At 53.1% G+C, this 14,351-nt stretch overlaps 1 protein-coding gene across 2 annotated transcripts in view; it reads right to left on the reverse strand.

The window, feature by feature from the left end:
- TMEM132C (transmembrane protein 132C) overlaps positions 1-14,351 on the reverse strand; it is a 319,945-nt gene that overhangs the window by 77,136 nt on the left and 228,458 nt on the right. For both annotated transcript variants that reach the window (XM_027575182.2, XM_035723843.1), the window contains one exon: positions 3,352-3,535. In XM_027575182.2, the coding sequence (XP_027430983.2) occupies positions 3,352-3,535 (184 nt within the window). The remainder of the gene's footprint in view (positions 1-3,351; positions 3,536-14,351) is intronic.

Consider the following 14,351-nt stretch of genomic DNA (forward strand, 5'->3'; position numbering starts at 1 on the left):
AAATGGGGGGGAATCGGAGGGAGAGATGAACCATGAGAGACTATGGGCTCTGAGAAACAAACAGCGTTCTAGAGGGGAGTGGGGAGGGGGGATTGGTGAGCCCGGTGGTGGGTATTAAGGAGGGCACGTGCTGCATGGAGCACTGGGTTAATGAAAACAACGGATCGTGGATCACCACATCAAAAACGAATGATGTATTGTTTGGTGACTAACATAACATAATAAAATTGAAAAAAAAAAAAAAAAGAAGAAGAAGCCCCTTATATAACCGCTTCCAATGCAGCTACTTGGAAATACAAAAACCATTCCCAGCTTGCAAGGTGGACAAAAACAGACAGCGGACTGAGCCTGCCTTTGGGGGCACACACTCCCCAGGCTCCGCCAATCAGAGCATTCGGCTTCAGCGATTGGCTTCGGGTTGGCCACGTGCCCCGAGCCGAGCCAATCAGTGCTCCTCAGAGCGGGTCCCAGGAGATCGCCCTGAGTGTTGGCCGCCAGGCTTTCGCTCTTCTCCTGCTGGACGCGAGGCTCTGATGGTGTCAGCCCAGCACTGCCCGGGGCCACCCTGGGGACAAGCCTCGGGCGCGGTGACTCTAACCGGGCGCGGCACGCAGAGGAAAGCGGAAGGGGAAGCCAGCTTCCGTGCTGACATCGTTTGCTCCGCGCACAGTCTACAGCCCCGCAGCGCTGACCTAACTCGCCCTCTAAAGTCACCCAAGTCAGGCCTCCGGAATGAGGCTCTGCGCGTGAGCACGATCTCTGGGGGATCTCAACACGCATGAGCTCGAGACCCCTTTTCTAGACGGTTCGGTTCCGCGAACCCCGTGGGCGTCGGGCTGGGGGTGGTCTGTGTCACTGAAGAGCTCTGGCTGATCTGTTTCCGGGAACCCACCGTGCAGTTCAGCCAAGTGGGGCTCTTGCCCACAAGCTCTTAGCAAGGCAGGCTGATAGCAGCAATAGGAAAGTAATGGCTTTGGTGCTTCTCAGTCTCCAGCTCTGGCTGCACCGTGGAACCACCCACGGGTGCCTGCCTCCCAGCCCCCGGGGGGGCCTCACTGAATTTGTCAGGTTGGGGCCCCAACAATCATTTCTAAGGCCTCCTAGGTGATTCACAGGTGCAGCCAGAGTTGAGACACCACTCTTTCAGTTCTGCTGCGGTAGGGATTGGTACGTGTTTTCCAGAAAGGGCCGTCAGTGCACACTTAAGCCGTGGTGGACCACTCCTCACCTGCCACGGCTGCTCGTTCTTCCTGTGGCCAACCAAAGCGGCCACAGACCACGCAGAGCTGGATGGGCGTGGCTGCGTGCCCCTAAAACTTGACTTAGAGAAATAAGCAGAGGCTGGGTGTGGTCCTGAGATCGTACTTTGCTGTGTCCTGTCCACAGAGTGACTTCGTTATTTGCATAAAAGGCATTTCAACTCCTTGCATGCCAGATATCAGGAGGGGCCGTGTGTCTGTTTGCTGCCCGGTGTCCATTCTCAAGCTTTCTAGCGAAACAATACTGAAAACTCTCTGCTCTCAAACTCACGTGGTTTGTGCGGCTGACCCATGTCTTGGTTTGGGCTTTCCTGGAAAGATTCCACTGCAAGTGGTTTATTGTGAGGTGCGGGCAACGTTGGTCAGGGAGTGGGAAGTGGGACAAGGCACACGGGACCATGGCGGGCATTACCCGGCAAGGGACCACGGGCTGTGATTGCAGCCTAGTTGCGCTGGGCCAGGCGGAGGCAGCACTGTGGAGCCCCTGCCTCACAGTCAACCCCCAGGCGGGCCCAGGGAGCTGGACTCAGTCTGCCCGCTCCCGGGAGCTGCAGTGCGGAGAGCTTCCTGGATGGGGTATGCCGATCCCTCAGTGCTTGTGCCCTGCTGCACAGGTGGGAAGGACGGCTTTGGGCGAAAATGAGCTGGTGCTTGAGGTGGAAGGCGAGGCGAGAGCAGGGCAGGCGACCCACAGCGTCTGTTCCAACCCGCGCAGACTCTGGGGGTGTAAGCCCCTGTCACGGGGGCTGCTTCAGGGAGACAGCATGACCCCAGGGGAGTCGTCGTGGCAGTGAAGCCTTTGTCGGGGTTTCTGGAAATGAGCCAGGTGCCCTTCCTGGGCTCGAGGCTTGAACCGTTTGGCAGGAGTATCAGCTGCCATCATGAGTAGATGCAGAGGGAAGCCAAGAGGCAGAATAAAACAGTCCTGGAGACGGAGCTGAGTCCTGATCTGGCAGATGGGAGGCCAGGACGGATCCTGGACTCGGAGTCGCACAAGCCAGAAGATTCTCACTGTGCTTACGCCAACTGGGTGGTGTTTCGTCACATGGAACCCAACAAATCCTAATTGATACATTTCCCAGCTTGGTATCAGTGAAGCCTGCTTATGCCAAAGCTGAACAGAAAGTTTTACAATTTCTGTGCCAGGCTCCATGTGAGGGAGGGCGAATTCTGGCAAAGACACTTGTAGCTGAACGTCAAAGGACTCTCCACGCACCTCTGAAACGCTATCCTCTTGGACCTCCTGGCAGGGCGTCTCCGTGGGGCGGTGCTGAGCACAGCAGGTGGAGGTGAGCGACCACAGAGCAAAACTGCCGTGTGGCTTCTCACAATCCTCTCTCCCTTGCTCGTTCCCAGCGGCCACAGGGTCGAGCCAGAAGTCACACCTGGGTCTGTGTGGACTGTGTCCATGCCGTGGTCCGTGTGGGTCAAGGCCATGTTGATGCACCACGCAGTGAGGCGTAGACTGTGGTGCTCACCCAGCCCTTCCCCTGCACCCTCTGGAGATCTGACGGGGCCACGGGACTCCTTAGGACTAACAGCGGGTGTGTGGTGGGGAGAGAGTCACATGTCATTTCCAGGCCATTGCTTAGAAAAGCATGTGACTCTCCAACCGCCCCTTCCTCTGTCACGGAGACCATGAAGGCCACGTATTCCTGATGTTATAGCTGTAAGACGGTGAAGGGCCCATCCATCGAGGCCCCCAAGAGCCCGTATGGAGCAGAGCCCCCTACCACTTTGGCTGTGCAACGTTAGCCAGAATCACTGGGGTCGTGTGCAGCACCTGAACCTCTGCTGTCGTTTGCCGTGACCGCCCTGCCTGGCTCCTCTGCTGAATATGCAAAGTGGCCTCACGTCTCCTTCTAACAGGGAACAGAAGGCCAGACAGGGAACAAGGCCAGACAGGACTGGGGCAACTAGAGGCGAAGGAAGTCCGTAACAAACTGGGATGCAGTTAGAGTAAGGGTTGTGAGGGAAGCAGGAAGGTAACCAAGGTTCAGACATGATACAGTGACTCCCCGAGGCACCGGCACCGGCGTCCTGGGCCAGAAGGAAGCCCTCAGGGGCGCCGTTGGGCCCACACGGGTCTTACCGTGGCCAGGGGAACGATACCAGCCAGGTCCTTCTGGCTGATGAAGATCTCGGACACGGCGCTGTCTGTGGTCGCTCTCCGTGGATATTCCACCTGCCAGGCGATGGGCTGTGTCCCCGAGAGGCTGCTGAAGCTGGCTATTTCGAAGTTCATCTGCACGACCTCGCTGAACAAGCTGCTGCTTCTGCAAAAGGAGCAAAGGAGAATGGCTTTGAGCCGACTTTGTCCCGTGGAAGGGTCCTTCTCTCCCTCTGCCCACGCCCCCGTCACAGCTGCACCTAGAGTCTAAGGGAAAAGCCAGCACCTTTCCGGGGCAGCCCCTGGACGGGGCGCCACCCCCACATTAAGGGCTGTGGATGGCTGGGACGGAGCAGCACCCACAGCGGGAGGAGCTGAGAGAGTCTGAGCACGGGGTGTTGACCGGTGTCTTACGACTCCTCCGACCACCGGGAACCCGTCGGCCCCATCCCTGCAGGATGAGCCTGGAGGACCTGGGACCTAAATGGACTCCTTTTCAGCTCAGTTCCACGGCTGTGCCCGGCACTGCAGGTCCAGCGTTTCCTCTGGTTCTAGAGAGGCAGAGAAGCACAGAAGGGCCCTGGGCACTCCCCTGCAGCTGGATGTAGCCCCGACGGGGGTCAGACCCCTCCTCGGGGACGCAGACCGGGAAGCCTGTGAGGACGCGGCCGCTGCAGGGGGGTCCGGGCCGGTGTGGGCTCCTGGCTCTTCTGGGGCAGCAGTGGGGGCGGTTCACGCTCATGGGCCCTCGGGCCCCGGTGCCAGGGGACGGGACGAGTGTTTCTGTGCGGGAGCCCCGCAGAGCCGGCCGGTGTCCTGCCTCCTTCAACCCCAGATGCCTTGTCCCCGGCTCGTGTCAGTGGCGCTCCTGGAGATGGTGTGAACTGCCTCGCATCCTCTAGCACACCCCCTTCTGTCTCGAGGGAGGGGCTCGTTGGCTAATGGGACTCTCCAGTGCCCAACGAAGCCTTCCAATCAATACCCTAAATCTGAGGGGACCCCACAGAGCTGTATTTTGAGCAAGCTTGCCCCAGTGATCGTGACGCTTTTGGAACTAGCGAAGGTCTAAGCTTCTCATTTTTCAGACAACGAAATTAAGGCCCAGAAAGGGGAAAGGCTTGCTCACCACCACACAGAGCCACATGGAAGGTGGCATCTCCGGACCCCCTGTCCTGTGTCCTCCTCCACGGCAGCTGGGGGTCAAGTGAGGAATCACAGGACACCGAGCGAGTGGCTCCTGTGCAGGGGGCAGCAAACAGAGGCCTGGGGGCCGAATGCAGCCTGCTGCCATTCTCATAAGTCATTTCACTGGAACACGGCCCCGTGTGTGCGTTTACGTTTGCCTCTGGGGCTTCTGTGCTGCAAGAGCATGGTTGGGCAAGGGCACTAGGTAGTGGATGGCCGCCGGCGCCCCAAGTCTTTATCTATGCCTTCATGGAAAAAGTTTGCCGGCCCTCGTTTTAGGAGGTCAGGAAAGGGGAACTTGGAGAGGTTCCTGGAGCTGTTGAACCGATAAAGTTGTTACTGGTGGAAATGACAAGGAAGGGCTTTCCAGGCACGCAGTGGGGTCTGTAGGGTGGGCAGGATTCTGAGGAGCTGGGCACTGCAAGGGGGTGGTGGCAGGTCGCAGCATGTCTAGCTGCATCCACTGGGAAGGCTACAGGGCTCCAGGTGAACTGAGGGGAATTTTCCATGGCGTGTCAAGAAGGAAACAAGTGTGCTTCAAAACGGCATCCCCACCATGTGCGGGTCCCGCTCTGAAGGGTGCTGGAGAAGCCCTTCCCTTTGCTGGGGCCATAAGGACACACCCACCCAGTCTTTGCGGGGGGCTTGCTCAGCAGCCAGAATGCTAACTTCTCCACCTCATCACCCTCAGCCCTGCTCTGTGGCTGGGGCAGGGGGAGACAGGGAGGTCGCCACACTTCCCAAAGCCCTGGGACTTGTGAAATCTACCTCATGCTCTCTGGGCCAGCAGTGGGGCCCAGAAAATCATGATTTACGAGATGCTGGATATCCCTCTGGGAGGGAACATCAATCCAGCGTTTGGTGCATCAATCCATGAGCTATGCAATCTCAAGAATGAATGACTTGCCTTGGACAATGAGGGAGAAGTGTTTGGAGTCTGGAGCGTTTCCAAACTAAGAGCCTCGTACCTGGTCTGGCAGCGGAGGCCTGCAGGGATCTGAGCCTCTAGAAATCCCTCCCACCGGCTCTGGCCCGGTCTCTCTCTTCCCTGGGTGACAGGCATGCCTTTATTTGGGGGGAGGAGGGGCTGTTAATCTTGCTCTCTTAGCAAGAACACTCACCTTGGCGTCTCCTTGTCCACAGGAGAGCTGGGCACACGGTGAGACATCAAGGTTGTTCAGTGGACTCTGCTCTGCAGACTCCCTTAATGATGGATGAGGCACAAGTCCAGCTATCCCAAGACCCATCATGGCCCCACGGGGATACGCCTGAGTTGGCAACACGCCTCAGCCTACACCCATCTTCATTTTGTTATAAAACTCTTTTTTGAACATCGTACCAGGTGACACCAGCTTCTGAGACTGAGTTTTGTCATCTGGACAATTGAAATGACGGGATTCCCGTTGTCCAGGGAAGAGACGGGCATGCAGAAGGGGCCGGCATGACTCACACCCCGGCCGCGTCCTCCTCCCTTGCACTTATGGGAACAGAGGGCGCAGTGTTGGACAGGAGGAAGGAGAAGTGGTTGCTGTTCTGACTTTGAAAGTTATTATGTTATATGATTTTTGTGAACAATGGGTCACCTTCCTAGGGTATTCTGCTCAAGGCAATGTAAGAATAAGGACAAGAGGCCTTTGTATGTGAAATGTTCCCTGTGCACCAGGCACTGGACCAGGTCCCATGCATCCGTTATTTCAAATCCCAATAAAAACCCTTTTGGAAGTAATTATGGTTCTTATTTTGCACAAGTATCAGAGCAGAGACTTTCTTGTGTTCCTGCACCCAGGGTCGGTGTTTGCACTACTTGGTCCTCAACCATGGACGGAAGGCGATGACCAGGCAGGCGTCCGTTGGAAAGCCCCCTCCTCCCCTTACTACCACGTGTGAGTCAACTAAACTGACTCATGGTTTCAAGATAGAAAACATTTCAAAAGTCACAAGTTGGGGGGGGGGGCTCCAGCTTTCGACGGAGCTGGCAGAGTCCTGGGTCAGAGGGACACCAGGGTGGCACTGGGGGCAGACGTCTGACCCCCTCTTGCAGGAGGCTTCAGACCTCAGGCCAGGAGGCAAAGAAGCTGTTCTGTGTCCGCGGTGACCTCAGGAACGTGTGTGAGAGGGAGGCCAGGCAAGACCAGCCCAACGGCAAGATGAATCCCGGGGAGGCCCCGGAAGAAACATTCTGACTCAAGACAAGGAATTCCTTTGGGAAGAAAGAGAATCAGCTCCCTCGTTGGTTCACTTCTGTGCAGTCCTGCCTCTTCCTACTCTCCCTCAGCCCACACAGCTTTCAACCATCTCATCTCCAAACACTGCATAATGGGATGTATCCAAATTAAAATGAATTGAGCCATATTTTGAAAGGAGACTTCAGGGGTGCTATGGGTGGCTGTGGCCGCCGGCTCTGTCTGGAATGGGTACATTGCCACGTCACTCCCACCAACAGCTGCCGTGTGGATCGTGACAGATTGTTTTTTTCTGGAGTTTCTCTATAAAATCTCTGGATTTTAAAATTTAATAAGCTTAACCTTGTAGCCATGATGTGGCTCAAGCCGCTGGCTGTCAGTTTGCTCTCTCTGGCTGTGGAAAGGGGTGCTCCTGTATTCTGGAGGCAGCACTGCATACAAGAGCCACACGTGGAGGTGGCAGATGCTGGCCCCGAAGATGAGGCAATGGGATGATTTTCAAACTGCGATGCCAGGACCCTTAGCACACCGAGGTGGTGACAGGGGTGGCCATGGGACTGGAGGTGGCCCTTAATGTCATCCCCTTGTGCCCTTTACTTCTGCAGCAGGAAAAGCCGCCCCAGCCTGACAGGTTGTAATGCTGGGCCTCCAGGAAGTATTGGTTTAAAAGATGAAGGAAGAAATAGGAGGAGGGAAAAGGTAGGAAGGAATGAAGTGAGAGACAGAGGAGGAAGGAGGGACCGAGGGGGTTAGAACCAAGACTATAATGTGGGACTCTGCCAAGGGAACACAGCGCGTGGTATGACCACGCTGTGGGCTTCCAAACAGACTTCCCGAGTTCAAATCCTGGCTTCACTAGCTGGGTACCGATGCACAACTCAGCCTCCTTTTCCCTGTTTGCAAACTTGGGATGCTGCTCCTTCCCAGTTCATAGAGTTGATAGGATAAGCAAATGAGTGAATAAGTGTCATGCACTGAGAACAGTTTCAAAATAGCAGATATCAATAAATGTTAGCTGTTCCCGTTTTCAGCAGGACTTGAAACGACGCTTGTTCTCAGTGACTCGATGTCTGATTGCCTGAAGTCACCTTTACAACCTGCCCCCTAGGTCTGGTCCAGGAGCTCCCTGAGAACGAGTCACAGTAGAGAAGCTCTTGCCCACCATTCATTGCAAACTGGGATTCATTCAGACTTGCATTTACTCAGCAGCTGTCCCTGTCAGACACGGCACCACGTTACACCACATTTCTCTGGAATATGGAGACCAAGAAAGGAAGAAATTTGTCTGCAGTTCTGTCTGTGGTCAGTGCCCTCCTGCTGTCTCTGAGCTGACAGAAATCTTTGCTAACCTTTGTCTTGCAGGGACTAAAAGCCCTCCATGCCCACCCATCTGGGGCTTGTGATACTGTTTACTTTATTAAAAGAGAAGAATTTAAACACTTAAGTGACTCCAGAGAGTGCCTAAGAACCACCACTTGGTAAATCAATAGTGTAGATTTATTGCAGTAACTCTTGAAAGAAAATTTTGAAATTGGCTTAAAAAAAGCTCTTAACTCAAAAACAAATAAATTCCCCCAGTAGTCACAATAAAGTTTGGACTACTGAAACCCAATTTATCAAACCTTTTAGCTACTGAATTCTATCTTGTAAGAAAATGGAGTCTGGGGGGCGGGGTGTGAAGAAGCCAGTAGGGCTTTACCTCTCCACTACGGGGTGTACGGGACTTTATCAGCCACTGTTGACAGCATAGTGCCTACAGAAAGAAATGAGGCTAACAAAATGAAGAAATCAACCTTATAATAGGGAAGCCAGTCCAGGAGAACAGTAATTCAGCCCAGGCTTTTATTTTATTCATTCTACTTCATGTGAATTTCATGAAGGCAAGGGACACACACTTCCCCTCTAGGAAGACTTTATTAGCTAGTCCCATTGACCCCAAGGTCAACACCCATGCCATGCCGCTATCTGGGAGCTCTCCGTGGTGCTGAAGGATATCAGTTCAGGATGCGTGTTGCAAGCAACAGAAAGCACTTTGGGCTGACTGACGAAGAAAAGGGAACTCAACAAATGCCTCAAAATGACTAAAAAGTGTGGAGAAAAAGACATGGAGAGGAAATGGGAGCAAAAGAAAGTTACAAGAACCCGGGACAAAACCGGTTTTGTCATCAAAACTGATGGTGCCAAAACTAATTGTCTACTGTCCTTGATTCTTTGCATCATGCATCCTACCTTCAAAGGGCTGCATGGAGATATCTGACTGGCTGAGATCACACACCCTAAAATATGCCAGGACAGCGTGGAAAGATCTGGCCTGCTGTTGAGGGAGTCACCTCTTTCATCCCTGCTCTTTGCAATTAGCATGGAGGACAGAATTCAGGATTCAGGTTAACGGTGAAGGGCAGACAGGGGAGAAAAGCCTGTTTCCAAGCACCCTTGGACCAGATTATGAGCTTGGACTTAAAAAAAAATTACCTTCTCTCTATCTGTCCCCAAAGCGTAAAATGTTATAGGAGCTGGTAAATGTATGAAGGAATATGAGGAAAGAGTGCTCTACTGCAAATCAAATTGAAACCAATGACATTGCTTCAAAGGAGAATCACAGCCCTCATGAAAATAATCTGAGGCTTCTTGTCCTATAAAGCAGGGCTCTCAGACTTGGCTGAATGTTATCATCACCTGGGGAGAGTAAGAGAAACATTACTGATACCTGGGGTCTACCCTGGACCAACAGAATCAGAATTTTAAGAGGTGGCACTCAGACATTAGTCTTTTTAGACCTCAGGAGATTTTAGCGTGTGGCCACGGCCAACAATTACTGCTATCCACAAAGAGTTTCTCTCTCTCTGATCACCAAGCACTTCACTTCTAAATTATTATTACTGTTTTGCTTCCTAGTGTATATGCAGCAATTGTGTTGGGAAGGTGTTACAACCATGGGCTCTGAAATCAGACACACAGGTTTGAATTCTGACTTCATTCTTTCATGGGGTTGGGAGGGATCCTGGGTAAGTTACTTAACCCGTTAGTTCTCAGCCTTGGTAGCAATCTTGAATTATTTGGTAGAGGAGCTTTAAAGAACTCGTGTCTGAGTTTCACCTCCGGGATTTTACTTTCATTGCTCTGGAGTGAAACCTGGCATTCTTAAGGACTCCGCAGGTGATTCTAATATGCGGCACTACCTTCACCTCTATAAGCATCAGTTTCTTGATCTCTGCTAAGCCAACCTCCTGAGACTATTGCAAGGATAAATGGCATAACACACGTGTAGAGCTTAGAACATACAAAGCAACTATCCACCAAGTGGGAGTTATTACCGTGATACTACTTCTGCTGTTCAGTAACCTGGCAGGACCTGCAAAGTCTTGTCCTGAGACCACAAGTCCTGGGATGTGCTGAACACAGAAGGTGGGGAGAAAACAGGACCTTACCCTAGCCCCTCAGGTCCTGACCTAACTGTCCGTCCGGGGGTGTCAAGTTCACATCTAGTTCTGCCCCTAAATGTGGCTGGACCAGACCCCGTCACTTATTTTCCTTGCTGCAGCATGGCGGATGAATGTGAGCCCAGGCTTTGGAGGCAAAACCCTGTGTATGAATTGCACACCTCGCCTGGGGTCATTGCTCCTGTTGTTCGTGTCCCCAAACCTCAGTCTCTTCATCTCTGAAATGGGGATATACACACCCTAGGAGCTTGGCACACAGCCGTGTAAATGGTGACAACCTAATCTAATTAGTAAAAGAAACTGGGGTACGTGAGAGGGACACAGGCAAGCTGGAGCAAAACCATGGAGAAAGCAGAGCTCTTCACAGGTGAGGAGAAAGAGCATGGAGGCATCCACTTCTGCTAGACCCTTCCTGTGGGAAAGCTCCCTGCCTGGCCCCCACGGGCCCCGGGATTCCCCGAGCCAACGGTGGCTCAGTTGTGGCCATGCATTCCGGCTAGCTTTTATTTTTCACACAGCCTGCATTCTCCTGAACCTAACCTACCAGGAATGTGTGATATATTCATTCTCAAGCAGCTAATATTTTAGCTAAATTAGGTCACACATCAAGAAGTACAGCTGCCAAGAGGACATCAGAGGCCCAGGTAGAAGAGGCATGGATCCATACAACATCCCAAGGTTCTTGGAGTTCTGTAGTGAGCGTGGGGGGTTTCCTGGCACTGCCATGGTGGTCCCTACGCCCAGGGAAGAGCATTGAGTCCATCCCTTCAGATCCTGTTGGGCCATGAGGATTCCCAGATGCAAGGTCATACGGCGAGAGAGAGGCCCAGCCATCCTAGCTCCAAGCTCCATAAGAGAGCCTAGGGAAAGCCAACAAAGGGATTGCCCACAGAAGTCCTATTTATTGTGAGAAAACAGTTGTTTGAAGACAGTGAACTTGGGATAGTTTGTTACACAGAAACAGAGAAGGGATGCGGGCTCTGACTGATGCAGTTCGAGCATCCTCTGCACTTTCCCAGCAGGGTATGGCAGAGGTTGAACAGAATCAGCTTGGGGTGCCAGGGGCAGGGAGGACCTGAGAAGCGCACCCCACTGCCTGGTCTCCCAAGGCCCCAAGTGGTGCAGGGAGCTGTAGAAGTTTCACCTAGTTCCAGGGAAGGTTACTGAAGTCTGCTGACAGAGAGAACAGAAGCTGACCCAGACCTGGCCTCGGTCTCCTGCGGAGCGGCATCTGGGGTGCACTCAGAGATCAGGGGGAAACATGGAAATGTCATGAATGTCAGCGCCAAACAATGACCACACCCAGCACAGGATGGCATCCCTGCAGATGAAGCCAGAAGATGGAATATCGATCTGAAGACCTAACCCCACAGTCCAAAGTCACCTGACTCTTCCCACCCAGGCCAATCTTGAGGGAAACCAGGAAGAGCTCAAAAGCCTGATGGGCTGTGTTTAAGCACGAAATGGCTTAGCAACCTTGGACGCAACCAGATTAACTTTTCCGCTACCGAGCAGAAGGGGTGGGGGGCTTAAGGCAGACGTCAAGTGCAGTGGCAGATGAAGGAACAGACGTGTAGATATTGTTTCGTACCCTGGAGTTTGCAGACTAGAAATCCACCCAGTACTGTTGTTAGCAGAGACTGAATATGGCATAAAAAGGGGTGACCATCCTGAGCCTCGTCTTGGGATTAGCAGCTGGGAACTTGCTGCCATCCTCCACATCTTGATGATGCAATGTCCCTCTTCCTCTGCGCTGCTCCCCTCTTGTCTACCCTTTTCGTTCCAGTTTATTTCTACTTCGGCCTCTGTAGGATGACTCAGAGACTCCAAGCTTCTTTCTACCTCGGTGCCTTTGCACTTGCTTTCCCCAGACACCATGATGGCTCACCCATCACTGCACTCGCCCTATTATCCACGGCTCACTCAGCCACTTTATCTGTATCGCCACATGACACATTAGACATTTATATGCATTTGGTCATTCACCATCTGCCTCCCCTTCCTCCAGAGCAAGCTCTGTGAGAGCAAGGACACCGTGCTGTTCACTGCTATAGCCTCCTGATACATCACAGCGCTGACCAAAGAGGGGCTCTGTAAATATTTGTTGAATGAATAATGAATGAGCGATTGCTCCAGGAGCCAAGTTCACTGATATTCACACTTCTTTCCTTCCACTGGTCAGGTTAATATTAATTTCCACTCAAGGAAGGAGGAGGAGTCTCTGCATAGTGGAGAGAGGGCGGGCAGAAGCATCCTTTGAAGCTATCAGCCTTCCCAGAAGGGCTGAACTCCTTCCAAGAGAGAAGCCAAAAGCAGAGCCCATTGGAGACCTTCCAGGAAAGACACGCTCCGAGGTCCACTACTAAAACTTTGTGTTTTCCAAATATCACAGAAGACAGAAACTGGATCTGCTCCAAAGCTTGCTATTGAATTTTATGCCTGCTGAGCTCCACTAAATACATAATGAGAGGCTGAATTAACTATGCAAAAGTATAATTTACAGTTAATGTTTGTAATTGATGAATTGAGGGTCTCGGTGGCAGCAAGAACGGGTCAAACAGGAAGAACCAGAGGGCCGGGGAAGTTTTACTTTTAAAAATGGAAGGCGTGCTCTGCTCAGTGCCAAGCCGTTCATCCGTCATTTACCGAACACCCACCTTGTGCCGGGCACGGTCCTCTGGGGCTAGAGACATGGGGTGAAGGCACAGCGGTCCCCAGTGGGTCACAAACCTCCACGAGGAGCTCCCCCAAACCTGCTGTTGGTTCCCATTCATTTGGCTAAAGGCTCAGCGAGGAGACTGACCAGAGTGAGTGCAGATGCCAGGCTGCTCTGCTCAGGTCCCCGGTCCCCTCCTGCAGCACCAGTTGCTTTGGCTTTTTCCAAGCAGGCAGGGTCCCAGTGGGGTGGAGAAAGGAGTCTAACTGTTGTTCTACCACGTCTCTTTGTTTTGGGGTTCCATATTATCCTCAATGAGGAAAAAGCTACACTAAGCATCTCTGCCCCCCTATTTCATACCCTCAGCCCCAGCTGCATGATGGAATTATTGGTGAGCTTTTAAAGAAACACCAATGCTTTGTAAAAATAACTTCTTCCTCTCTCCCCTTCACATGCAACTGATCTGTAGCAGCAAGAACAGCTCAGACTGAAAGCACCAGAGGGGATAGAATTTTTTTCTCCTGACAAGTCTTCCTAGGGTATCCCTATGTGCAGCCAGGGTTAAGAAGAAATGCTTATTGGTTTTTTTGTTGTTGTTGTTGCTGTTGTTTTCAGGGACAAACTTCAAATATAGAGACCTGATTCTCGTAGGAAACTCAGCCACAGCAAGACAACAGTCCCATCCGGAGCAGAGACGTAGGAGCCGGCCCAGGCGTCCTGGGGCACCATCGCTGCCCCGGGTTTCCCAGGACCAGGGGAAGGACCACCTAACCCTGCAAGGGCTCCTTGCTGGATGCTGCCTCTGCTGCGGTCACCAGTCCAAAGATCGAGCCCACGCCAGGGAGTTATGCGAGGGGGTTAACTGTAGTGATAAAGGCTTTGGGTGAACGGAAGGGACAACGGGGATGCCGAAGCCCCGGGAGATTATCAATGGGAAGAAGATCTTCCTACAAGGGCCAAGGGGAGGGAGCGGTGCCCCCGGGAGCCAGGTCACCGAGGAGAGCTGTAGCCACGCCGACAGCGTCCCCACAGGAACTGGAGTCCGAGGGAGGGACCCAGGGCCTGAGACCCCCAAGGAAGCACCAGCTACCCTGACTCCTTTCTTCCGTCCAGTCTCTCTCCAGGGCCTCCCACTGGCTAACCACAGCCAGACCCCGGTTAGCATGGGATCCTGGAAACTGCCCAGTGTGGCGGGGTCACCGGGCGAGGGAAGGGCAGGGAACAGACTGGAGACCAGACAGGCAGACAGCTGGCTCACATTCCCTCCAAAGCCCTGGCACAAACACCACCCGCTGTGCGGGATGTCCCACCACATTCCCTGGGAACGTGGTAGACCGGTCAGCTCCACCGCTCAGAACAGCAGCGGTCATCTTCCAGCAGACATTTCACCTGCACTGCTGGTAAGCCTGCTGCTGGGCTGGCTGAGGCTGAGCCAGGAAGGCTCTTCCCTTGACACTGGGTTTACTGTGGGGTTGGAGAGGTGGACCATCGCAGGGCCGCCCGAAGGCTTGGAGAAGG

The sequence above is a fragment of the Zalophus californianus genome, chromosome 14 (assembly GCF_009762305.2).
Source record: "Zalophus californianus isolate mZalCal1 chromosome 14, mZalCal1.pri.v2, whole genome shotgun sequence".
NCBI lineage: Eukaryota > Metazoa > Chordata > Mammalia > Carnivora > Otariidae > Zalophus > Zalophus californianus.